This window comes from Dipodomys spectabilis, unplaced genomic scaffold (assembly GCF_019054845.1).
Source record: "Dipodomys spectabilis isolate Male_0828 unplaced genomic scaffold, ASM1905484v1 ptg000004l, whole genome shotgun sequence".
NCBI lineage: Eukaryota > Metazoa > Chordata > Mammalia > Rodentia > Heteromyidae > Dipodomys > Dipodomys spectabilis.
The window spans coordinates 2,388,675-2,415,585 of NW_024870681.1; the positions used below are offsets into that span (position 1 = coordinate 2,388,675).

Sequence of the window (26,911 nt, forward strand, 5' to 3'; positions counted from 1 at the left end):
TTGCATGAGGAGACTGAGGAAGAGAAGCTGAAAGGAGGTGGTAGGTCCTAGTAGGAAGGAGCACTTGAGGAGAGCATTGCCTTCCTTCCTCTCAGTGGGGAAGACTTGCTGCATCTCAAATTCTTCAAATTGCTCTGGGAAGAGGCCCTGCCCACCTGCTTGCTCAGTTTCCCTAGCCTCGGCAGGAAATCTTTTTTTTTTAATTGTTGGTCATGGGGTTTGAACTCAGGGCATGGGCAGTGTCCTTGGGCTTTTAAACTCAAAGCTAGGCTCTACCAGTTTGAGCCATAGCACCACTTCTGGTTTTCTGGTAGTTACAGACTTTCCTACCTGAGCTGGCTTCAAACTGTGATTCTCAGATCTCAGCCTCCTGAGTAGCTAGGATTACAGGTGTGAGCCACCAGAGCCCAGCAGGAAATGTTACTCTGTATTTGGAAACTTCATATTTCTTTTTTTCTTTTTTCTTTTTTTTTTTTTGTCGGTTGTGGGGCTTGAACTCTGGGCTTGAGTGCTGTCCCTCAGCTCTTCAGCTCAAGGTGAGTGCTCTACCATTTGAGCTACAGAAACTTCCAGTTTTCTGGTGGTTTATTGGAGATAAGAGTCTCACAGACTTTCCTGCCTGGGCTGGCTTTGAACCGTGATCCTTAGATCTCAGCCTCCTGAGTAGCTGGGATTACAGGCATGAGCCACCGGTGGCTGGCTGAAACTTCATATTTCTGGATGGGGAGAGCATGTGAAGGAAGGTGGAGGCTGGGTGGGGAGCGAGTGACACTATAGGCCCAGGGCATCTCTGGTCAGCATGGCCTGGCTTCTGCTCTGCGAGGGGAGGCCTGTAAATGAAGGCTCAGTTGCTGAGACCACAAGACACTTGCTTTATTGTTCCAGGACTGGGTACAATGGCAGGCTACTGAGGGATCTGTTTGTGCTTCATACAAGCCTAGAGTCCACCTTTGGAGGTACTTGTCACCCCAGGACCCAAGTAGGTTGCTGATCCCACCTGTGGGGACATGGTAGGCACCTGGGGTCACAGCTTCAGCTCTAGGGACATCTCTTGAGCTTCCTGGTGTCCTGAGTCTGCCAAACAAAGAGAAGGTGGGGGCCATGGCTGCTCCCCCACCAGCCTGTGCTAAGTTTTCCTTCCCCAGATGCCCAGGCTGCTTGAAACAGTTCAAAGTAAGCTGGGACATGAACAACAGGAACTTCTTTCTAGACAGAGTTAAGACTGTGGTGACCTGCAGGGGACTTTTTCTACCCCCTGGGACTAGGACAAGTGAAGGTGTTCGAGTTTCCTAGGACAAGGATTTTTTTTCCTCCCAAACACTTGTGTTGAAATTGGGCTCAGTTTGGTCCTGGGTGGATGTTGTCTCTCCTGTGTGTCACCTGATGGTGGTCAGACAGGATATATGTGAAGGTAGATAGAGCCTGGCAATCAGGTGCTGCTAAGCAGCCCCCCCTTACCCCCGCCGACCTCGGGGTGCCCACAGGTCACATGGAGCCAGAGCCTGGACCATTGGGGTGAAGATGGGAAATAAATACAGGGGCTTCCGGGAAAGGATATGACTGGAGGAGGCCAGGCCTGCAGAGTACACAGTCAGATGATGGTTGATGGGACCTTTGACATGGGATGGGGGTCTTGAGCTTTGGTAACCAAGGCTTTTAACTCTCAGCTACCCCAGACAGGAAGCTAGGCTCTCTATGATGTGGTGTGGATTCCTCTGCATGTGAGGTGCACAAGTAGGGGGTGTATCTGAGGGACTGCGGATCCGTGTATGCTGGAACGCTAAAGGGACAGAACTAGGAGAGTGCATTTGCTTCTTGTTCTCCAGGAGCCCTGAGTGAGGAGCTGGACCACCCGATGGCAGCAGTGTGTGAGGGCAGCATCCTGGGTACTGTCCTCTACCCCGCAGCTGCCAGCTCACAGGGAGTGGCACAGGGGACAGGTAGCGTTTTCCTTCCTTGACCTTTAAAGGTGAAGCCGATGTGGGCAATAAGCTGGGAAATCCAGATCAGGCAGAGATGAGCTGATGCTAGGCCTAGCTCATGCCAGGGCCATGGGCTTAGAGCTGGGGCTGAGGTACACAGCAGGGCCGGCAGGGGCCGTGGGGGGCGTAGGCTCCAGCTCCACATAGGCTGAGTAGAGGGTGCTGAGGTGTAGATCTCCTAGGGCCCCGGATCCCTCACTGCCTGATGGTGCCAATTCATTTGCTCCACCGCTTGTCTCTGGTAGACAGGGCCCTGGGGGAAAGCAATGGGAGGGTGGCAGGGGTGGTGGCAGAGAGGAAGACGTCGGGGATGAGGTCACCAGTACCAGGGGATCGAGGGCCAGGCTGTCGTCCTTCAACTGTTCCCACAGGTTTCCTAGTTGGGGAAGGAGGGAAGAACAAACGTTAACGGGGAGCAGCAGAGGGGCTCTATATGTCCTCCACAGAACCCTTACATGCTGTGGAGAGAAAGATTAGGGTGTCACTGATGGGAAGCAGATGTTGGTACCAGCTTGGATTGATTTTTTTTTTTTGAGTCTCAGATGCCAAGATCCAGTGGCACAGTCTGAAAGCCTTGTGACCTTATTTTGGGGGTAGAGGGTGAGGGTCAAGATTCAGGGATTTGAGAATTGCCTACTAGAATGGTTGGTGCAAATTCTGGACACCTGGTGGTAGCCTGGAGGACCCTCTGAGATCATCCCACAATGTACCACGTGACTGATGAGGTAGACAAGCCTGAATTCCTGGGCCTCCTCTATTGTAAGGGCTAGGGGCCAGGGACCAGGGACAAGCACAGGAAAGCATATCAGACTCAGGAGCAAACAGTGCTGCCACTCTCTCTCTCTCTCTCTCTCTCTGTCTCTCTCCCTCTTCCTCTTTCCCTCTCTCAGCATCATGGCAGGCCAGGTCCTGAGGTACAGGACATCAGCCCTGTAGGGTCTAGAGGATGGGATTGGCCTTGGCTGCCGATCAAACTCCCTCTCTCTGGGGAGTGATCTTGATTAGAATATAGTGTGAACATGTGTGGAGAGGTAACAATGAAATCTGTACTCCCCCTTCTCATATAACTAATATAAACTAATAAAAAAAAAAACCAACAATTACCTAGCCCTGAGAAGGTCCTGTCACCTCTATGTGCACTTGTGAAATGGTTTTAATGTTTCCTTGTTATTTTATAGGCACAGATGGGGACATATGTAAATACTTAGTACTCAGTAGCTTTTTTTGTAGTGCTGGGCATTGAACCCAAGATCTAGTATTTTCTTTCTTTTTTTTTTTTTTTGGCCGGTCATGGGGCCTGAACTCTGGGTCTGGGCGCTGTCCCTCAGTTCTTCAGCTCAAGGCTAGTGCTCTACCACTGGAGCCACAGTGCTACTTCCAGCTTTTTCTGTTTATGTGGTGCTGAGGAATCGAACCCAGGGCTTCATGCTTGCAAGGCAAGCACTCTACTGCTGAGCTATCTTCCCAGCCCAAGATCTAGTATTTTCATGCCCACAGCTGCCTAAGCCCTGATTTGGACTGAGATGAAGATGTATTTATTTTATTTTTATTTTTTATCAGTTTTTGTCAATCATAGGTCTTAAAATCGGGGCCTGGGTGCTGTTCCTGAGCTTTTTTCACTCAAGGCTAGCACCCTACAACTTTGAGCTGGTTTATTTTACTTTATTTTATTTTTTTGGGTCGGTTGTGGGGCTTGAACTCTGGGCTTGGGCGCTGTCCCTCAGCTCTTCAGCTCAAGGCTAGCACTCTACCACTTGAGCCACAGTGCCACTTCCAGTTTTCTGAGTGGTTTATTGGAGATAAGAGTCTCACAGACTTTCCTGCCTGGGCTGGCTTTGAACCGTGATCCTCAGATCTCAGCCTTCTGCATAGCTAGGATTACAGATGTGAGCCATTGGCAGTGCCCAGCTGAGCTGGGTTTTCTGTTGGTTAATTGGAAATAAGAGACTCATATACTTTCCTGCCTGGGCTGGCTTCAAACTGTGATCCTGAGCCACCGGCCCCAGACTGGGATGAGGATTTCTTTGAAGATATTCCTAAGAATAGTTTCCTAAAATCTGGTGTGTCTCGCCATCAGATTGGAGCTCTCTGGAGGTAAACTGTTTCCTTCTGCTTGTGAGTGCCCCAGAGTGGTTTGAAAAGGGGCAGGTAGAATGTATTCAGGGCACCAAGAGGAAGGAAATGGGGGCAAGGACCCTCCTCACTCCATGCTCTGGGTAGGGTAGCTAGCTCCACACCCACTTTTGGCTCTTTATCTTCAAGTGACCAGAAACCCAGTAGCCAGCAGGCAGCAATCCCAAGAGCAGTAAAGGACAGCCAGCCAAACATGAGCAGCCTCTAGTCCCATCCCACCTCCCCTTTCCCATCCCCCTGCTCACCCTGGAAGTCAAAGTCAGTGAGAGAAGGGTTGATGGCATCCAGGTCAGTACCAAGGTCTCCATCTGGCAGTAGGGTGTCATGCACGGTCCTGGCTGGCGAAGGTTCAGCCAGCAGCTTGGTGCTGTGGCTGGGAGGGGTGTGGGCAGGCAGAGGTGAGTCCTGGGGGGTGCCCGGCTGGACTCGCAGCTCAAGGTGCCCATCTGGCTGCGAGAACAATGGCGGTGGAGGTCCAGCAGGGGCCAGGCCTGGTGAGAGGTGTGGGTATGTCTGCCCGTAGCAGGAGGGTACATGCCCCCCTAAAATGTCCTGTAGGGGGTTCTTGCCAGGAATGGGGCCTGGAACTGAATGGATTGAATGCAGTGGTTGGGAGAGCCCAGCTGGAGGTGCCAGTGGCCGGATGGGCCCTGGGCCTGGCAGCCCAGGGGGTGGACAGCCCAGCATCGGGGAGGCTAGCTTCTCCCTCTTGTCTCCAATGAGGCTGTCCAGCTCTTCTGAAAAGGTCCAAGAGAGAAGGATCATCATGAGACCTCCCTTGTTCCCAGCCTCCTCCTCTCCCCAACCCAGCCTCAGAATCCTCTTGTTTTTGGTTCATGGGTTCCCAGAATTCTCCCTCCTAAGGCCAGGCTAAGTCTTACCTGGCTTGGCCATGCTTTTTCGCACAGCAATGGGGTCTTTCCTCTTCCATTTCTGCAGCTCCTCCTGCATCTTGTCAATCTTGGCAGGATTGAGGGCCCACAGGCAGCCCTTGCGCGATGAACTTCCCGACTTGTTCTCCACCTTCTCAAAGCACTTGTTGAGTGATAGATTGTGGCGGACAGAATTCTTCCAGCCATCAGGTGCTGTCTGCGGGAGTGAAGCAAAGCCAAGAATTCAGGCTGGGTTCAGGCAGCAAGAGTTCGCTCTAGGTCTGAGCTCTCTAAAACATGAAATTTGCCAATTCAGTGCACAGACCCACTATCTATTGAGCATAAGCTCAGTAACTTTCGGGGGAGAAACCTAAAATCTGCCCTCATCCTGCCCAATCCATTAAAGGACCATGAAGTAATGAAAGAAATGACTGGTTGCCAGGTATTGTGACGCATGCCTATTATCCTGGCTACTCAAGAGGCTGAGATCTGAGGATCACAGTTTGAAGCCAGCCCTAGCAGGGAAGTACATGAGACTTATCTCCAATTAACCAGCAGGGAAAAAAAAAAAAAAAGCAGGAAGTGAGCTGGGTGCCGGTGGCTCACGCCTGTAATCCTAGCTACTAAGGAGGCTGAGATCTGAGGATCGTGGTTCAAAGCCAACCCGGACAGAAAGTCCCTGAGACTATCTCCAATTAACCACCAGAAAACTGGGAGTGGTGGGATGTGACTCAAGTGGTAGAGTGCTAACCTTGAGCTGAAGAGCTGAAGGATAGTGCCCAGGCCCAGAGTTCAAGCCCCATAACTGACAGACAAAACACACGCACACACACACACACATGGGCTGGGAAGGTGGCTTAGTGGTAGAGTGCTTGTCTTGCATGCTTGAGGCCCTGGGTTCGATTCCTCAGCACCACATAAGCAGAAAAAGCTGTAAGTGGCGCTGTGGATCAAGTGGTAGACTGCTAGCCTTGAGCTGAAGAGCTGAGGGATAGCGCCCAGGCCCAGAGTTCAGACCCCACAGCCAAAACACACACACACACACACACACACACACACACAAAAGCAGGGAGTGGAGCTGTGTCTCAAATGGTAGAATTACTAGCCTTGAGTGAGAAAGTTGAGGGACAGTGCCCAGGCTCTAGTTCAAGCTCTAGTACCTTCCCCCACAGAAGTGTGTGTGTGTGTGTGTGTGTGTGTGTGTGTGTGTGTGGGAGGGAGAGAGAGAGAGAGAGAGAGAGACAGAGACAGACAGAGAGAGACAGAGAGGGATGGAGAGACAGATAAATTGGGGGGGGGGCTGGTGGGTGCCCAAAGGCCTCTGGCCTATGTCCCTACTAAAGTTGTACTACCCACACTGGGCCTTATGGCCTATGTAGCCTCTTGCTCACTACAGGGTCTCTTGGATCAGCTCTGGAGGGAGAAGCTGTAGAATGTTCCTCTCTTAATCCAAACTTAGCCCTTCTGGAGCCAACTTGGGAGAAAAAAAATGGGTGAGCTGGTGAGAGGTTGGGTCTGTGTACACATGTTGCACATGCATTTGACTGTATTATATGGGGTTGGTGCACAGGTGTGGGGGGGGGTGAGGTACATCCCTAAATGTGCCTTCCTGGTGTGAGCAGTGTGTTCAGGTACGAATGGGTCTGTGTGTGAGGATATGCACGTCTCCAAGGGTAGCTGTGTAAGACTCTCTCTGAGTATGTGTGTATATGGGATGTGTGTGTGTATCTATGATTGAGTGTGTGGGTGTGTGTTCACATGAGTGTGCCCAGGGGGTGTGTCCTTGTGTGGAGGCCAGCCCTCAGGCGAGGGGGGGGTACCGTGCCAACAGAATAAACACCCATTAGGAGTCCTGGTCATGCCACCAGCGCAGTAATTGTGCCCAGGGAGTGTTGTAAAAACCATTAGGCTGACTCAGTTGGATGAGAGGCGGTGGCGGGGGTGCCTATGGACTTCCCGCCCCCTACCTTTCCATCTGTTCCAGGTTCTGGGACTGCCTGGTGCCCAGTGGGGGTGGACTGTGTCTAGAGCTGCTTCTCTGGTCATTGGGGCTCCTTTGCCCTCATCCTCTGACCCTTCTCCTTTTCAGTCTTTAGTTGCTGGTTAATGAGGGGCAGCCACTCCCTCCTCCCAGCTCACTTGCCCCAGGGAACAGTCAAGCTGAATCACGCCCAGCAGAACCAGGCCCTGATGCCAGCGTCACTATGAGTTGCTGGCTGTGGCTACTGGAGCCTTTCTTGGGGACAGCTGCCCTGGGGATGGGGGGCTGTTTGAGATAATCCCCCAAGGATCATTGCTAAGGAAGATTTTTTTTTTTTTTTTTTGAGCCATCAGACCAGCCTCTGACTCCCACAACTGTCTCAAGGCTGTGTCGCCCCCTGGGCAGAATTAATGGGCACTGGGATTTTTTTATGGCCCCATAAATCTGTGACTTTGGGATGCCAGGGCAGCCCTCACCCCAGCCACTTCCTGTTTGGAAGGAGTATGGTCAGCACTAACAATTATGTCCAGTGGCTGGACACTTCCCTAGTCCCACATTCCTGACTCATGGGGCTATAGGACGCACACATCGGCTGCCCTGGGCCTGAGTGTAGTCCACTCAGAATCAGGTCTTTCCTTGCCCAGAAAAAATACCGTCAAATGGCGAGTGAGAGATGGAGAGGGTAGGGAATCTTTGAATAGTTCCTTAGAAGAGTCAGAGGGAAATTGTCCAGTTGGCAGGAATCTCTGTGCCAACAGATCCTGACAGACCATTTGTGTGCCAGTATTTGGGCCTTGAAGTTGGGCTTGGTCACTATCCCTTAGGTGTTTTGCTCAAGATTGGGCCTTTACCACCTGAGCCACACTTCCACTCCTGGTTTTCTGATGGTTAATTGGAGATAAGAATCTCGTAAACTTTCCTACCTGGGCTGCCTTTGTACCTAGATCCTTAGATCTCAGCCTCTTGAGTAGCCAGGATTCCGGATGTGAGCCACTGGTGCTCAGCAAACTCAACCATTTTTACAGAGTGGAAAACTGATATCCAGAGAAAAAAGGCCTAGCCTTTTATCACCCCATAAGGGAGTGATGAACCCAGATTCCAGCCCTCTCCTTTAACTAAGGGCCCTGCCCAGGTCACCCATTCTAGGACCTGCCTTACCATCCGGGGCCCGTCCTATCTTCTTAGATGCTCTCTCTCTGAAGTCAAATGTAAACTGGGGAATGAGGGAGTGATGCAACTGGCTAAGAACAACAACTAGAACCGAAAAAAGCTGTTAGACCTCTTCACTCTTCAGCCTCATAAAACAGGGATTACACGGCTCCCAGGAAAAATAATTAAGCCAGGAAGATGAGATGCAGGGAGGGGCCGAGGGCCAGGCTGGGAGTTGGCAAGAACCATCGTTGGCCCAGAGGAGTGGGGCAGGGCCTTCGTTTCCCTTTCTCTGGCCCAACCCTTGGAGGCCTGGAAGACCCTCAGGGCTTTAGGAGTTAGAGAGAGCTCAGCTCCCTGACCTGTTGGGGCACAGGTGCAATCCTAGGTACAAGGCTTTGAAGCCTCTGGAATCTGAGCAACTACTTTCCTCCCCCTCCTCTCCCTTTAAACCTCTAGTGGGTCAACATGTTTTTCTATTCCTGGCCAGATCATGCCCACCCTCTTACCCACTCCCCACCGGACAGCAGCTCAGCAAGTACAGACGCGTCTGGACATCAGCTGCCAATTATCCCCTGGCAGGACATTTGGGGAGCTGGGGCTGTGGGGTGGGGTGGGGGCAGGAACCCACCACTGGCAGAGATGGAGCTGAGAGTTCTGGATTGCCTGGGCTTCAGCTCCTGGCCTCTGCCTGGGAAGCAGAGGAGATCCTGTCCATCAGGATGTCGTTCTTGGGGAAGGCATGTCTTAGACACAAGCTCACACCCACCCAGGATGGTCTGGGGCATGGGGTGGGCAGGCAGCAAGGGAGAGGGGACAGTGTGTGAAGCTAAATAACTTCATCCGGGACATGACTCCACCTGCTATGTGACCTGGGGTGAATAGACTGCCTTCTGATATATTTTCCCATCTGGGAAAAAGGGTACCTGTCCTGTCCCAAGAGGCTGGACCTCAGGGGGCCCATGCAAGTCAAATCAGACAGGATTCCTCAGGGTTAGGCAAAAGGTCAGAGGGGATCTAGTTTACCCCCTGCCCCCCAGGCAGGAATCTGCTCTTCAGCATCCCTTGGGAACCCACTGGGTTTGACCTCTTACCTCCTGCCATTATCCTTACCCCCTGAGGATTTAGTGACTCAGTTTCCTCAAAGGCCCTTTCACTCCTTCTCTTGATCTAGGGGTTCTGGGAGGGAGTTGGGTTGGGCTTTCTCCAAACCCCTCCTGGGGAGGTTAAGAGCTAGATTCTGTACCCAGGAGGTGGGAAGGGAGAGAGTCAAGTGAGCCAGCCAGTTCTATGGAACAGCCAAAGACTATGAAACCCACACCCCACTTTCTGGCACAACTGCAGCTCAGCCTGCCGCCCACAGAGGCAGATCATAATCTCACTCTGCAAGGCGATGGGTTCTTCAGCCCCAGCACCTCTTGTCACCCTGGCTGACCAGCTCCCACTGGAATTCCTCCAGGTTCACAGCATCCTGGGGGCAAGGCCAGGGACAGCTTCTCATTTCTTCTTCAACTTTCTCTCCAAACTCAAGATAGGTATCTGCTTCTTGAAGCCTAGTTCACTTCCCACTAGCAGAAGATCTGACTCCAACCCACTGTGTAACCTGGAGCCAGCAGCTTCAACTCTCAGTTCTCTACATTTTCCCCTCCTCTGCCTTTTTTTTTTTTTTTTAAATAAAGAACCGAGAATGAAGCCAGGTGCTGATGGCTCACGCCTGTAATCCTAGCTACTCAGGAGGCTGAGATTTGAGGATTGTGGCTTGAAACCAGCCCAAGAAGGAAAGTCCATGAGACTCTTATCTCCAATAAACTGCTCAGAAGTAGAGCACTAGCCTTGAGCACAAAGAGGCTCAGGGACAGTCTAGGTCCTGAGTTCAAGTCCTGGGACTGGCAGAAATAAAAATAAAAACAAATAAAAGAACTGAGGATGGCACCCTGCGTCTCATGCATGCTAGGTGAATGCTTCATAACTTAGTCATAACTAGCTGTAGAATCTTCTTTTAGGGGGGAAACCTCCTTCTGATCCCCATCCTAGCTCCCTTCCTACCTCCAGGCTGAACCCTTTGGTTCTGGACAGGCCTGGCTTGCCCAAGACTTGGGGTGGTGAGCAGTCTTACCTTAAAGTAAGGGAAGTGTTCCGTCATGAAGTTGTAGATCTCACTAACTGGAAGGCTTCCGGTTTTACTGTTCTTAAGGGCCATGAAGATGAGGATGCTGAAGAAAACAGAGAGTCCCTGAGAGTATGACAAGACCCTAGACACCTCCCAAACAAACTCTCCCTCTGATGATTGGCTCTGAGTAGATACTGAAGTCAGGAATCACAAATCTATCAGGGTCAGTGGAGTCTGAGAAACAATAGTTATTATCTGACTTAGCTAGGTACCAGCTGTGTGACCTTGAGTGGGTACCTTAGCTACTTCAAATCTCAGTTTCCTCTGCTGTGAAATGGGAGCAAGTAATAGCTATCTGAGAATAACATAGTACACTCATTATATGAAAACTGTCATTACCTGTCTGTCCTCAACCAGTTGCATGAAAATTGGATAGTAGGGAAGGAACTAAGATATCTTAAATTCCTGAAATATCACAGGCTGTGCCTCCTATATTCTTTTACTTAAACCTTCCAATAGCCTGAATTGCTGTACCCTGACTCTGTGTGTGTGCGTGCACGTGCGCGCGTGTGCCAATACTAGGGCTTGAACTCAGGGCCTAGCATTCTTTTTTTTTTTTTTGGTTGGTCACAGGGCTTGAAGTCTGGGCCTGAACACTGTCCCTCAGCTCTTCAGCTCAAGGCTAGCACTCTACCACTTGGAGATAAGAGTCTTACGGACTTTCCTTCCCAGGCTGGCTTTGAACCGTGATCCTCAGATCTCAGCCTCTTGAGTAGCTAAGATTACAGGCATGAGCCACTGGCACCCAGCCGGGCCTAGCATTCTTGTTTAGCTTTTTTGCTTAAGGCTGGCACTCTATCACTTGAGCCACACCTCCACTTTCAGTTTTTAGTTGGTTAATTGGAGATAAGAACCTCTCAGATTTATCTATTCAGGCTGGCTTTAAACTGTGATCTTCTAATCTCAGCCTCCTGTTTAGCCAGGATTACAAATGCAAGCCACTAGCACTAGACCTGACATTTCCTTCCTTCCTTCCTTCCTTCCTTCCTTTTCCTCCTCCCTCCTCCCTCCTCCCTCCTCCCTCCTCCCTCCTCCTCCTCCTCCTCCTCCTCCTCCTCCTTTCTTACCCATACAAACAAACAGAGGATCCAAGAGATTAAGTAACTAGTCTCAGTTTCACAGCTAGTAAATCCCAAATCTGGGTCTAGAACCCAATTCTGCTGTACTACAAGTCCTGTTTGTCTCATTCCTGCACAGCAGCCTGTCTCTTGTAAAGCCCCCTCTCTGTGTTTCTGACTGTTTTCCTTCTTCTTCCATCCCCTGAGTTTTTTCTAGCTGAGGATCTGGCTTCTCCCTGTCTCTGGGGCCTGCCACCCATTAGGTGACACATCCTTGTGGATAGGATGAGTAGAAGGACAGATGTACTGGGTGCTGCTAGTACCAAATCTCAGCCTCAGAGAGGACCCACCAGAATTGGCAGATGGCCTGTAACTGAGTCACTGCTACAACCCTCCTCCCTCATTTATTTCCAGCAGAGCTTTTGAACGTGGCTTCTCTCTGTATCTGGGGAGAGGGAAAAGAAGAGTGTCCTTTTCTCCTTACCCCTAAACTCCAGTCTCAGGCCCTGGGTACCACAAGGTTTGACTCATCAGGCCCATTCAAGGAACCAATGCTTTCTCCTGGGTTAGATGAAAGGTTAGGGGCCAACTAGTCCACTCCCTGCCCCCATTTAGGAATCTTCTCCTCGGTATCTTTTGGAACCTATTGGGTATGATTTCCACCTCTTGCTATTACCATCACACCCTAAGGATTCTATGCCTCCGTTCAGTTTCCCCTTCCTCCCCCACTCCTTTCAAGCCAAGGGTGTTGTTGAGAGATGTACCTGTAGGAGTAGATGGGTTTGGGGAAAAGCGGCTGGTGGCCATCAGCGCTGGCCTGGGGTGAAATCCTCTGGTATGGATAGTGAGCAGAACCCAGATAGGGTACAGGGTAGCTGCCACCGCCAGGCGAGTACTGTAGAGGTCAAAGGGGCAGAATGATTACCATGATAGCCAGCCTTTCCAAGGAGGGATTCCCCTCCCCCATTCCTATGTATCCAAAGAAATCACTGCGGTCTGATTGTCCTCTCCCTGGACATGGGCTCCACCACCCCCATGGCAGAGCTATCTGAGAGGGGACCAATGTGTGGACATCCTCATGATGGCCTGGGAGGAGATCCAATTCTGGAATGCAGAATCTCAAAGGCCTCAAAGCTCCCTTCCTCCAGCTCCTTCCTCTCAGCCCTTTAGGTGCTCTCATTGTCATGGTGATGGATGAAGAGCAGCCCTCAGCTCCTGCATCCTTCCTGGCAGGCACTCCAGGCTCCCCTGGGCCTCTCTTAGAGACTACTGGGCCGGAAGTGGGATGTCCAGCCTGGGCGTTTGCTGGGCACTGCCACCTTTTATGAGTTTCAGTGGCTCTTTGAAAGAGCCGGTCATGGTGGTGGGCAGGTGGGGGTAGGAGGTGGTTTTACAGCAAAGGGCGTGGCTGCGGTGCCGAAGATGGTGTTTTATGGGGGTAGGGGAGTAGGAGACTCTGACTCCCCCAGCTGCTCCGGGCTGAAGTGCTCTTTCCAGGTCACCGAGAGACACTTAGTGCCTGAGTCACCCTGTCTCTAGGCTCCATAAAGCCCTGGGTGCGGCCATCTTGTTCCAGAAGGGTGCAGACTACAGAGGGCATCAAAGTAGGACCAGACATGGTGAGGCCATTTAAGGTTCTGGTGGCTCCTTGATCCTGTAGTGGCTCCATCCTGGTTGTGACAGGCTGTCTCAGGGACATCTTCTACCCTGAGTCAGACCAGGAGTCTCAGGGCAGCTTTGACCATCGCAGTCAGGCCCTTTCCAGAAGAGAAGATGTTCCCTGGTGCCATGTGGTGTCCCTTGCTTCCTTCTTTTTCTCTTACAGTGCAGGCTGTCTGACTCCCCCCCCCCCCCCCCGCCCCCACCACTTGCCTGCCTCCTGGCTTGGCCAAGATCAGGGCCAATGCCAAAAAGGCAGGAGTAGAACCTGCTCCACAGGCAGGGCCTGTCCCAGTGCCAGGCTGCAGGTGGATAGAGCCGGGCGCTGGGCAGCCACTTGCTCTGTCTTGCCCGATGACTCTGGCTGCTCTGGGGCTCTTTTCTTTCTCTTAAAACAAAACAAAACAAAAGTCCCTCCATCCCTTGTCAGTGTGAAGTGATTATTTACCCCATCCTGTACATTTGGGCAAGGCTGAAGCTGGGTAGTGTAATGGGGAAAAGCCCAAAGCTAATGAAGACGGACAGCCTTCCAGGTAGGGAGGCCTCCTCACCTCATACTGGGGCCTACTCACTCTCAGTCAAAGGGAAATTGGAAGCTTAAGGTCACCTAGCAGGATGTGACCTGGCAAGGAGTCCATTATTTCCTGTCCCATGCAGCCTGAGTGTGTCACACCACACACCCCTTTTCTCTCTGTCCCTGTCTGTCTGGGGTGGCTCCTCTCTCCCTCCCTCTTTGCTTCATATCATGGCCTAGCCTCCTCTCAGTCTCACCCCTTCTCCCCTCCTCCCCCAAGGAAAAGCAATTATGTCTCTCCCCACTAACCACTAACCCCCTCCACCCCCACCCAGGGCGGCCCAGTATGAGATTCAGGACCCTGCTGCCTGCACTGAATCCCATTCACACCCACATTCACATCTATGAGCCACACAGAGTACACATCCACACGAGAAGATAATCCTGAGACCGGGGAGGGGTGGGGCACATGCTCACCTGCCCCAGACTCACCTGGTGGAAGGGAGGCTGGGAGGGGCAGTACATGTGCTGCAAGGGAGGCTGGTAGCAGTACATCCCAGCACCATTCTCCAGAGCTGGGGGCTTGACCTTGACCTCTGACCCCTGCTAGAAAAGAAAACCAATTTTGTGTTTGTTTGTTTTTTTCTCTTTTCCTATTCCCTCATCCCGAACTTTACACCAAACAAGCCCTTGCCCTTCCCTGCCTCTTTAAAGCTGATTCCTGGAGAAGAATAGAGAAACAGAGGAGGGCGGGGATTTCCCTCAGGGAGCTCAGCAAGTTAATGGTGTGAACCAAGGCTGGAATCTAACCCTTGTCCTTGCTTCAAGTGAGAGACAGAGGTTAGGCTGTGCTGGGAGAGGACAGAGAGGAGGAGAGACTTGTCAGTGGTCACATTGAATTAAGGACAGAGGAGTCCTCAGGGCCTAGCTGCCTCAGTCTCTACAAGCCTCAGGTCCTCTTTCACTAGGTGGAGATAATGGAACTTTCTACAGGATTGTAGGGAGGATTAAATGGGGGGTAGAACAATCAGGATCTGAGTAGCACAGAAAGTTCTGGATAATGGACACACATTGTGGGGGTAGATTATTCTTAGGATTCTCAGGGGTCCTGGGAAGCTGACCACTTGGGCTCAAAGGGACAAGCTAGCTGTGACCTTTTTCCTGGGTGTACCCTGGGGTTGTGAATGTAGAGATTGCCACAATCACAGAATCTTGGGCCTGGAAGGGCCTTGAGGTCTGCTGTCCAACCCCTTCATTTGATAGATGATGGGGCTGCCATCAAAGAAAGGAGCCCATGTGCACCAGGTCACCCAGCAGCTCAACCCAGGAGCTGTGGGGCTCTGAGTTGAGCTCTTCTCGCTCCATATGGATAAGTGTGTACTTAAATCTCAGCTCCACCATGCACAGGCTGTGGGCTGCCTTAGTCTCTATTAAGCCTCAAGTCCTCCTTCGCAAGGCAAAGAATGGTTGTAATGAAGATTAAGTGGGGGCACTTGAAAGAAAGCACCTGGCAGGACAACCAGGAGCTGGTGCTGAGTGGGCTTTTGGGGGCCGTTGCTGGTGTGCTGTTGCCTTAGTGGGGCTTGCTGGATAAGATCCTGTCTTGGCCACACCTGTCAGGTGTCCATCTCCATTTCCCATCTTCCTTTCTGGTTGGTAGTGGCTTGAGTGGGACTAGAATGGGGGCCCTGTTTGCAAGCAAGAGGTAGGGAGGATTGATGGGAATTTAGAGGAGGCACAGCTTAGCTGGGCCACTCAGTCACTGCTCTAAGACCATTTAGACAGAGTGGGGAGTGGGAAGTAAGCTCCCTTTGGTGTCCCAAAGAAACTACTCTCAAGAGGTTGTACCCTTAGCCCGACTTTTCCAGTGAGTCTCGGGGAGGCTAAGTGACTTGCCTATAGTCACCCAGCTTGCAGGTATAGCTGGGAAGACATGTTAACCTCTCAAAAATGTTTTAAAGATATTTCTCTGAACAGGCTCAGGCAAAGAATAGGGGGCAAACAAGCCTGTAATGCCAGCCCAGGGATGCTAAGGCACCAGTCTCAGTTCAAGGCCAGCTTTGGGCCATATAATGAACTCCTATTTCTGTAAAATAAAAAAATAGGGGCTAGGAAGGTAGCTCAGCGGTAGAGTGCTTGCCTTGTAAGCATGAGGCCCTGGGTTCGATTCCTCAGCACCACATAAACAGAAAAAGCCGGAAGTGGTGCTGTGGCTCCAGTGGTAGAGCGCTAGCCTTGAGCTGAAGAGCTGAGGGACAGCGCCCAGACCCAGAGTTCAGGCCCCATGACCAGCAAAAAAATAAAATAAAATAAAATAAAATAGGCAGATACCAGTGGCTGTACCTGTAATGCTAGCTACTCAGGAGATTGAGGTCTGAGGATTGTGGTTCAAAGCTAGCTCAGGCAGGAAAGTTTGTGAGATTCTTGTTTCCAGTAAACTATCAAAAAAGCCAGAAGAGGAACTGTTGCATAAGTGGTAGAGTGCTAGGCTTGAAGAACAACAACAAAAAACCTCAGGGATAGCACCTAGGCCCTGAGTTCAAGTTCTAGGATCAGCAAATCAATCAATCAATAATCAATAATCAATGAAATAGGACTTAGGAAGAAGTGCTTGGCATGACTTTAAAAGATTTAGCTTGGGCTGGGAATGTGGCTTAGTGGTAGAGTGCTTGCCTAGCATGCATGAAGCCCTGGGTTTGATTCCTCAGTGCCACATAAACAGAAAAAGCTGGAAATGGTGCTGTGGCTCAAGTGGTAGAGTGCTAGCCTTGAGCAAGAGAGTCTTAAGGACAGTGCCCAGGCCCTAAGTTCAAGCTCCAGGACTGGCGAAAGAAAGAAAGAATGAAGGAAAGAAAGAAAGAAAGAAAGAGAAAGAAAGAAAGAAAGAAAGAAAGAAAGAAAGAAAGAAAGAAAGAAAGAAAGAAAGAAAGAAAGAAAAAGAAAGAGAAAAAGAAAGAAAAGGATGTAGGTCCCTCAGCTCTGCACACTGGTATTCAAGAGGGAAGTTGAGCTCCTGGCTGAGCCCTTTCTCTTGGCCTCTGGAATGTGTTTTTCTTCTCACATTTGCATATGGGCGGGTTGGTCTGCCTGGAGATTCTTGACACTTGACAAACAGAAGTCATACTCTGGGATCCTGACTCAGGGCCTCTGGGAAGCTTCCAGCTTCCTTAGCCAGCTTCCTTAGCTTGCCGGGCCAGCATCCCTTCCCTAGCTGACCAAGTGGCCCGCACTGTGCTTTCTGTGTCCAGTGGAAGACTGATCTTGAGACACAAGGTCTAAAAAGGCAAGGTGGCAACGTTGAGCTCCTTCTAGTACCCTGAGAATCCAGACAAGGGAGAGGCAGGAAGGCCTGTGGCCACTGATACTCACCAGCACCTGGCTGTGCTCCTGGCTGGGGTAAGAGAGACCGTTGCACCAGGCCTCCGCTGGGAAGCCAGGCAGGAAGGCCTCTGCCTCACCCATGTCCACAGGGATGTCCTCAAAAGGCTCCAGTGCCCCAGAGGCCTTAAAGGAGTGTCCATCCAGGGCCAGAGCTGTCTGGGCATCAGAGAAGATGTCCTCATGGAAATGCCGCTTGTAGGGGTGGAAAGGCACGTGGTTGCCCTTGAGGAAGCGTCCAGGGCTGCTTCCTGGACCCTCCTCAAAGCCGAAGCCAGAAAACTTGTCAGAGGGTGAGAGCCGAAAGGGGCCTGAGCCAGGTCCGGCTGGGCAGTGTCCCTGGACTTGTTCAGGACCTGGTGACGCGATGCTTGGGCTGTGTGGAGGCAGCGAAGGGGCTCTCTCTGGAGGACCATCTGGCACAAATGATGAGCAGTTGAAGCCTGTATGCTTCTGGGTAGGAAGAGGGCAGAGACCTTAGGAGTGAGGGTTAGACCAGGCCTGGGTCCTGCCAGGGGATCTGTTCTGTGCTGGGGAAAATGGTCTGGGGCACAACTCTGGGAAGTCTCCGAATGATGGAGAACACATAGCCTGCTCTTGGGAGCCCCAACTTGATAAAAGCATACTACATCTAAACCTGGGGTCACCCTAAGGTTAACTGGGGCTCCATAGCCCTGTTATGGAAGAAACCCCAGACCCAAAGAATTGAACCCATATCTGAGCCTTTCTGGATCTCAGAGTCATCAAATACTTGATGGAAAGGACAAGATAGACCTTAGGAAGTCCCTGCTGCCCACATAGCCCTTGGGTTTTTATCCTAAGCCCAGGTTTAGGTGCCAGGTACTTACGCTCTGTGGGGCAGGGGAGCCTGGGAGGCCCGGAGCCTGCATGAGGTCCCCTTGGGGGTCGCCCTCCAATCGGGTGTGGCCTGGCAGTGTGACGTCAGACTGTGGCGGAAGTAATGACACCATCACCCAGTCCTGGCCTCGAAGAAAGCCGGCTGTGATGAGAGTGAGGACCAACATCTGGGGTGACTAACTACAACCTTCACTCCCACCCTATCCCTGGGCTAAGACCCTTCCTGTAGCCAGTCATCTGATGGGGCAGAGAGAGAGAGAGAGAGCCCCTTTGCCAGGTAGGACCCTTGGAAGAGGGGTCTTGCTGTTCTCAGTTCTGCAGCTGTAGGGTACTGAGTCAGAGATACCCTGTTTCCCCACCAGACTCTGTCCCTGGCTCCTTGTGCTTGGCCTCCAATGTCTACAACAAAGGGCTGGGCTAGCTGATCTTGTTCAAAGGCTTTTCAGGCCCTGAAAGGAAGGGGATCAAGAGGATGATTCAGGCCCAAGCTTGAGGTGGGAGAACTCTGAAGCTGCAGAGGTTGGGCCCATAGTTGGCCTCTTGCTTGGTGGCTCATCAGCTTGCCCTGCAACATCTGGCAGGTGCTATTTTTACTACAGCCTCCAAATTTCCACTCAAGCCTGGCACTGTACCATTTAAGCGCCAGCTCCATTTCTGTTTTTGTTTTGTTTTGTTTTTTGGGGCTGATTAGTAGGAGATAAGAGTATCCTGGGCTTTCCTGTCCGGGCGGCCTTGGAACTGTGCTTATACATACTAAGCATATCCTCTACCATGGAGCTATATCCCAGCTCAAACCACTGTTCATTTCTAAATTTTTCAGTTTCTCTCTGAAAATCTGGGGTTTGGGACTAAATCCAAGCGTTCAGATCTGCTGGAATAGAAGAACCCTGACCCCAGCACAATGGAATGGTTAAGAAGGATTCGGGGCTCAGCGCCAGGCTCGGCCCTGTCTTCCTAGCTGTGTCAGCAAAGCTCTCTGCACTTTAGCAGCACCTGCAAAACAGGGCAAGGATAGGACCTAGCACACAGGGCTGTCGTGAGCATGAAATGAAATCAGGCATAGAAAGCATGGATACAGTGCTGAACTCAGGATGAGTGCTCTCATGATTAATGTCATTGTCAGTGTGGTTCTTCTATCATCCTCCACTCTGCGCAGCTCCCTTTGCCATTTGCAAAGGGCACTGACTCTGGAATTCTCTCCTCGTTCCCCCAGCAGCCTTTGATAACAGCTACTGTTAGCTAAGGATCTGCTTTAGGCTGGTCACTGTGAAAAGTTTGGGACAATGTTCTCCAAATCAGCCTGTGAGAATGGTACATTATTAACACATCTTTCTGATGACGAAGCAGGTTCATAGGGGTTATGTGGCTTCCCAAGTCACACAGCTAATTCTTTTTTTTTGGGGGGGGGGTCTGGTCGTGGGGCTTGAACTCTGGGTCTGGGTGCTGTCCCTCAGCTCTTCAGCTCAAGGCTAGCGCTCTACCACTTGAGCCACAGCACCACTTCTGGCTTTTTCTGCTTATGTGGTGCTGAGCCTCATGCATGCAAGGCAAGCATTCTACCACTGAGCCACCTTCCCAGGCCCATCACACAGTTAATTCTAAGTCAGAACTTGAACTCATTGGGGTTGGAGGTGTGGCTAAGTGTGCCAGCCAGTAAACGAAAGCATCAGATAATGAGTTTGAGTCCAGATCTTGGAAAGAAGAAAAAGGAGGAGGAGGAGGAGGAAGAAAAGAAGGAGGAGAAGAAGGAGAAGAAGAAGAAAAAGAAGAACAATAACAACAACAACAACAACAGCAACAACAACAACAACTTGAACTCATCTTTGACTGGCTCTGGAATTTATACTTTAGGTTCCTTCCCTGGGGGTGGGGGTGAGGGCAGGATCAGAGCTGGGTGGGTCAGGCAAGAAGAAAAGCCTGGGCTCATTATCTTTAACCCTTCTACCCAAGATTCTCTAAAGCCAGAACCAAGCAGCTGTTCCCATCATGCTCTTCTTGGGAAGACCTCATTAGTCTTGAAATGACCAGCCAGAAGTTGACACATCTTTACTGAATCAACCATCTCTAGAGAGGGTAATGGAAACAAGGAAGGGGAGAGAATCTGCCCAAAGTCCTGGTGGGGATCAGCTTGGGAGGAGACTGGTAGTTGGGGTGCCAGTGGGGGCCTAGTGGAGGTTCTCTAACCCCTTCGAGAGTCCCTACCGCCCCTTCTTCTCCATGTCTGGTGGCGCCTGCTCACTCTGTGATGCTAAATGTGGCGTGACCAGGGAAGCGCAGAGCTGGCCGTAACTGGACACCGCACGGAGGCAGGCCTGGGGCCTGAAGTATGGGGTGGCCCATCTCAGGCTTCGCATGACCGCCTCAGCCTGGCCCTTGCTCCCTGGACAGCTCCTCCTGGATGGCTCCAGGCCTACCTATGGGGGGTGGGGGCGGGAAGGAGGAGGAAAGGAGAGCTTGGCACTTTCCCAGGGCATTCCAGCCCCTTCAGGAGCAAGGTAGTGGGAGTGGGGAGGGGGTGGCAGTTGGGGGGGGGGCGGAATTCCCCTCCCCTCCCAATCTCCAGCACTGTTATCTGGTGAGGGGTGGCTGGTAATGAAGAACCAGGACTTTGATTTGGGCCAACTTTACTTTGGGATCCAACCATGTCACTTTCTAGCTGAGGACTCTGGGGAATGATATTTCCCTTTCTTCATCTGATACATGGAGCCTATGGCTCACCTCTAGGGGTCCTTAGGAGGATTTAGGGAGAGGAGGTATAGAGGGTGCTAGAACATGCCCAAGGACACATGTCACATATTTGGCCCCATTCACTCAAGGGGCTGGAACCAAGGCTACTTCACCTCAGGCTCTACAGTTTCCCTAATGGCCTCGTGTGCTTCTGGCCTGGTAACCTTTGGGATATGGGCCAATGAGCTCATCTCCAGCTGGCAACTGCCCTTACTAGCCCTGCCTGCCCATTTGCTTGTCACTCAGCCTGGGTCTCAGGAGGCCCAGACCCCTTCCTAACCTCTGTACACATGTGGATGTAAGGACACCTCCCAGAAATGCAGCTCAGTGTTCTCTCAAAAGCACCCCAGCAGCACCTGCTTCACCTCATCCTTGACCCAGCCCTCAATTCCCAGGCCTGGGTTATCTATACACCCTGGCTGAGTTCTTGAATGTTAAGAGGCCTGCAGAAGCCAGATGCCAGTAACTCATATCTATAATCCTGCCTACTCAGGAAGCTGAGGATCTGAGGATCAGGGTTCAAAGCCAGCCTGGGCAGACAAATCTGAGAGATTCTTATTTCTAATTACCCAGCAAAATGCCAGAAATAAAAGTGTGGCTCGAATGGTACAGTTCCAGATTTGAGCAGACAAGCTAAGGTAGAGTGCAAGACACTTGGAGTTCAAGCCCCAGTACCAACACCAAAAGAAAAAGAAAAGATAGAAAGAAAAGGCTATCTCTGACTGTGACTTTCATACCTTGACTTGGCTAAACCATTACCCATCTCCTCCAAGCCACTCGAGTCAAGATTAGAAACTGGCTATGCAGAGCTCCAAGGCCTGACCCTCAATTAACACTGATGATGCAAACGTCCCTTCAGTCCAGGTTCATCTGGGCAGGCTCTGTAAGAGCTGAAGCTCTGGGCTTTAAGCTGCTAAGAAGAGGGTAAAAGTCCAGAAGAAAGGGGCCCCTCAATCAACTCCATTCATTTGCCCTGCCTCAAGTTTAAATCAACTCCATTCATTTGCCCTGCCTCAAGTCTAGGCCAAAGGCCCCTCCTATCCAGCATGGGAGGAGTTCACTGTGGGGTAGAGGGAGAGGGAGTGGCTGGTTCCAGCCCCATCTGTTGTATCCAGCAGAACTTTTGAAGCTGAATGACCTGGAGTCAGACCTGGGTCTGAATCCTAATCATGGTGGGAAATTGATTGAACAGGTTGCTTAACTGCCTTCCCTGGGCCTCAGTTTCCTCGTCTGTAAAATGGGGCTAATAATACATACCTCTCAGGAGGATTAGATGAAATATTGCTTGTAAATAGCTGAACGCATAGTATGTACTCAATAAATGATAGCTATTATTAGTAATTAGCAGTGGGGCAGAGTTAATTTAAGGCATGGGGGTAGGGGAAGGGAACGCCAAGGAAACTCCTCTTTCATGCTCTTTCCTACCTTTCATCACCTGCTGCCTGACATTGTTGTCCCCCACTGGCAGAGGCTCTTGACTCTGGCCTCAGAGGTCATTTCAGCCTTCCCCAGTAGTAGAGCCAAAGTCTAGAGGAACTTGTAGAGACTATAGTGAAAAAGGGTATAATCCTGGGTATAAGGAGTCCTCCCAATAACCCTAGTGTCCTGGGCTGGCATCTGAATCCTGAAGAAATCTTTCACTATGTCTAACTTTGATCCTACTTATTTGGATTTCAGGGAGCATAAAGAGATGTGAGCACAGATATCAGGGAATCAATGCTGTCTTCTGCTCTCAGATCCCTGGAGCCCTCCCAGAACACTCTCATGGCTCCTCGTGTACAAGCTGCGATGACCCACAACCTCCCCCATTCCTGGGCTGGAAGCCTGGGCTGTCAGTGGTGGACTGGGACCTGAAGCCCTATGATTCTCAGGACCATGATCATCATAGATCTACATCTATGGAACGCTCCGCAGTTCACTCTGTGTTTTATATATTATTCCATTTGTTCTTTCTGCCTCTCCTCCCACTCTGGGGTACAATGACTCCACTGGCAGAGGTTTTTAGGAACCAAGAGTACCCATGTCTTCCCAACGCCATGTCCCTTGAAAGCAGGCTAAGTTAGCTCCGGTGAGAGCAACTGGCCAGAGAAATTTGCACAGGCTACAAATCAGAGTTATGTTCTTTTTCCTGCTCATTGGCAGACAGTTACCATCAGAGAAAGATAGACAAAGTCCTTAACCCCATTTTTCAGAGGGGTGAAAACTGAGGCCCTGAGAGAGGAAATGGCATGTCCAGGGCCAGGCAGCTAAAATGTCACCTCACATCTCCTCTCGTGCTTCCAGAGCCCTGACAGCAAACCCCAGCACAATCATTCCAGGAAAGTCAACGTTGGACAAGAAAGTCAACGTTGTCCAACCCCTGCAGAGGCTTTGTCGGTATCTAAGCAACCTCTTTATCCTTGCCCTCTAAGCATCCACCATGATCCCCAGGGAGAAGGAAGGAAAAATTCGGGATAGAAAGACCTGATCTGCTCTGGAGTGAAGGGAAGAAGGAAATGACCTCTGACCTGAGCAGGATGAGGAAGCTCCCCCAGAAAGCTGACACCAGAAGAACAACAATCATTACTACACCTCCACTCTGTGCTCTTCCCACAAATAGCCTGACACCTCCATCTTTCAGAGACCTCTGCTCAGCCCCTTAAGACTCGGGGTACTTGGGAGTGTGGGGGGTCAGGGGATACCCCATTTGCTGACTATGTGATCTTGGACAAGTTACTTCTGTACTTCTAAGCAAAGTGAGGTCCAGGGACCATTGATACCTTAAGATTCATGCCTGTAACCTAGCTAACTACTCAGGAGTCTGAGATCTTGGGATCGGGGTTTGAAGCCAGCCCAGACAGAAAAGTCCATAAAACTCTGATCTCCATTTATAAAAAGTTGGAAGTAGAAATGTGGCTCAAGTAGTAGAGTATTGTTCTTAAGGGAAAAGGATAAGAGACAGTGTGGCCAGGCTCTGAGTTCAAGCTCCAGGATCCCCTCCCCCCGCCACACACACAAAAGGAAAGGAAAGAAAGAAGAAAGGAAGGAAGGAAGGAAGGAAGGAAAGGAAGGAAGGAAGGGAGGGAGGGAGGGAAGGAAGAAGGGAAAAGAAAAGAAAAGATGCTGTGAGTTTGGCGCTGGTGGCTGAGATCTGAGGATTGTGACTTAAAGCCAGCCCAGGTAGAAAAGCCCATGAGTCTCTTATCTACAATTAACCACCAAAAAGCCAGAAGTAGAGCTGTGGTTCAAGTGGTAGAGCACTAGCTTTGAGCAAAAGCTCAAAGCCTAGAGCCCAGAGTTGGAGCCTCATGATCAGCCGTTCAAACCCCAGGACCTATGGAGGTGTGTGAGCTACGGGGAACAGTCAGCTGGGTCTGTACCCCTGTTTCTCTTTGAGGAGTCCTCCCTGAAGACTGTCACCCCTTTCTATAGATCAGGAGACTGAGGCTCAGAGAAGTTTAGCTGACTTGCTCAAGTCACCCAGCTATTAAATTGTACTCCCCAGGAATCAGACCGGGTGTCAGAATCATCCCTTTAAACACCACAGCACACAGCCCCACCTGCCTCCTGGGGGATGTGGAGGTTTCCTCCGGAGCCCATGTTGGCAGCTGAGTCACAGAGGCCAGAAGGGGACGGGGTGGGCACCTGCCCCACTGAGGACCCTCTGGTGGGGAGGGGGGTTCTCCATGCACCACGCCCCCTCCCACCTGGCCACCTCCTCGCCCGCCTTTTATGAGTGAGGTGGAGACGGCTCAGTTCCACCTTAATGGTTTCTGTTGCTGGCTGTGGCAGCATGTTTTACGAGAGGTGGGGCCCTGCCCAGTGCTAGCCCGCAGCCCCACCCGGGGCTCCACCTGCCAGGCTGCTGGGAGGGGTCCCCTGGAGCAGCTCCATAATTACCTCCTGTATGTGTGTGTGTGTGTGTGGGGGGGAGGCAGGGAAAGGCCTGGGGGCTGTGCCTAAGGCTTGGGCACCCCAGGATATGGCAAGCCTGCAAGTGCCAAGAAGGAGGGGTTACTAGTGCTTTTCCTCCCATCAAGGCTAGGGCTGGGACAGCAGCATCCTGACTCCTCTGGCTCTGGACCCTGCTTGGGTTTCAGGAAATGGGTCACCGGCCCAGCCTTGGGATCTGAACTGAAGTACTCAGAGGAGCAGTTAGGGGTGGAATGCAGGGGATAGAATTGTCCAGGAGAGCAAAGATTGAGAAGCAGCCATGCCTCCCCTATAGGATGTTTTCCTCGCTGACACCTGAGCTGAGTCATTTCTGTACCCCAAGTCAGGTCTTTCCCAAAGCCACCTGTCACCCTCTGCCTCTGGATGTAGGCTAGGCACAGAGCGTCCTTCAAGACTTGTATCCTGAAAAAGCACGTCAAGGGCTGCCTTCTCTGTCTTGTGCTGAGCTGAAAGTACATGCAGCTATCTAACCATTCTTATGATGCCAGTCCAGTTGCTCTATCTTTCCTGTCATTCACCAAGATATCCCCTCTACCCAGATGCTGTTTAAGGACAGTAGGCTTCATCCCTCTTCCAGGGAGGGTCCCAGCTTTGCTGCAGGTGCCTGGCTCTGACAGCTTCCTGTCCTCCCCGCCCCCCACTCTCCCTGCCCAGCACTTTTTTTTTCTTTCTAGCATCCCCAGCCACATCTGAGTAGCTTCCCAGCTCTCCATCCCCTCTACAATCCTACCACCCAACCCTGTCCCCAAAGAGCCAAATCTAAGCACTTACATTGGGCTGTGGGCCATGGCCACCATCACAGCTTCGGGGAGTCATTCAGCCTGCAGTTCCCTAGGAGCCTCCATGGAGGTATAAATACTCCCACATGCCTAGACCGGCCCCCTGCCCCAGGGCTGGGGCGGGGCTGTCTCCCCAGGCCAGGTAGGTAGGTCATACATGCCCCATAAATGCCATAGGACCACAGGCCCTCCTCAGCAGCCCTGGCCTCTATGAATGGATGGATGGAGGGATGCAAGGAAGGAAAGGTGGCTGGGTAGATGGAAGGAAAGAAAGATGGGTAGGCCAAGGCATGTATCGACGAATGGCTGAATGGATAGCTGGACAATGAGTAGATGGAAAGCTAGATAGATGATGGCTAGACAGACAGATGGAAGAACATTTAGTGGGACCAATGGAGAGATGTCTGTGATCTCCCTGTGGATGCTTATTTTGTAGCTGTAATGAAGAATTTCAAGAAAGCAAGAAACTTCCAATCTCAAAGCTCCAATCTACCTTTCTTCTTCCTTCTGCTATGGTCACCTAGTCTGAGAGATAAGCTCTGCTGGGCTCCCCCTGCTCCTTAGATACTCCTTTCCAGTGATCAAGAGGACCCCTGCCTAACCCCCTTACTCTAGCCCTCAGGAATTTTTGCTCCCTTGGATGAGTAGCTTAAGACAGATCCACACAGCTCTGACTTGAAGCCATGGCTGTTGACAAGTGACAAAACTATCAGGGTCTGAATGGAAGGCTCAGGGGTGGGACTTCGTGTCTCCTTAATCTTCCTGGGACATTGTGTAGAAAGCAGGGATCAGAGAAGGAAAATTCTCTCAAATCCTCAGCCTGCACAGCTGTGTGACAGATGTCAAAGACTGGATAATGAGGTAGGGAATGACTGAAGGTTTTTTTTTTAGGAAACGTCACCTTCATCCTTCCTACAACAAACTTCCTCCAGAATGGGCTGAGGGGATGGAGCTGCTGTTGCTGTCCTCTGAGCAGCCATTAGCTCTGGGTCCCTGAGACCCCAAAGTCCCACCCCATAATGATGTCATTCCGAGCTGAGACTGATGCCCCCCTCCCATACTCCCAACTGGGCACAGAGCTGATTGGTTGTGGCCATGATTGGCAGCTAATGATTTGATTTGTGAGAACAATAAGGATGATGGAGCCTTGCCCCCACTGCCTCCCCTAACCTAACATCCTTTTCAAAAGCCTTTACAGAGCCTGAATTCCCAACACCTCTCACAGGGAGTCTTCCTGGTTCAAGAACTCAAAAGGATCTCCTCTTAGCTCTACCATCTGCATGGGCTAGTAATAGACACCAATCTATTTCCTCCTTTCTTTCTTTCTTTTCTTTCTTCTTTCTTTTTTGGTGCTTATCCTGGGGCTTGAACTCAAGGCTTGGGCATTGTCCTTGAGCTTTTGTGCTCAAGGCTAGTGCTCTACCACTTGAGCCACACCTTCACTTCCAGGGTTTTGGGTTTTTTTTTGGTAGTTACTTGGAGATAGAATTCCATGGACTTTCCTGTCTGGGCTGGCTTTGAACTGAGATGTTCAGATCTCAGCCTTCTGAATAGCTAGGATTACAGGCATTGAGCCACTTCGGCCCTACTTATTCCTCCTTTATAAAATAGAATCCTCATCCTTGCCCTACATACCTCACCTGAGACTGAGCAAGAATGTCAAAGTGCCAGGAGGAAGGTGAGACACGCATCTTATCTGGTGCCCTGCCTCCTTCTCT

General features: G+C 51.1%; 1 protein-coding gene across 3 annotated transcripts; it reads right to left on the bottom strand.

The window, feature by feature from the left end:
* Nucleotides 1–2,038: 2,038 nt before the first annotated feature.
* Foxn1 (forkhead box N1) lies at nucleotides 2,039–17,890 on the bottom strand. Of its 3 annotated transcripts, none has more exons than XM_042693644.1 (8): nucleotides 17,745–17,890; nucleotides 16,888–17,349; nucleotides 14,011–14,124; nucleotides 12,110–12,240; nucleotides 10,234–10,330; nucleotides 4,997–5,204; nucleotides 4,361–4,852; nucleotides 2,039–2,358 (listed from the first exon to the last, which is right to left on the bottom strand). In XM_042693644.1, exons 1-8 carry the CDS (start codon nucleotides 17,865–17,867, stop codon nucleotides 2,039–2,041), a joined length of 1,947 nt encoding a protein of 648 aa, XP_042549578.1. In that variant the 5' UTR covers nucleotides 17,868–17,890. The 3 variants fall into 3 exon arrangements, with proteins under 3 accessions (XP_042549578.1, XP_042549582.1, XP_042549588.1); XM_042693648.1 differs by having other exon boundaries at nucleotides 16,888–17,346; nucleotides 17,745–17,867; XM_042693654.1 differs by having other exon boundaries at nucleotides 14,011–14,121; nucleotides 17,745–17,867.
* Between the last annotated feature and the right edge of the window lie 9,021 nt (nucleotides 17,891–26,911).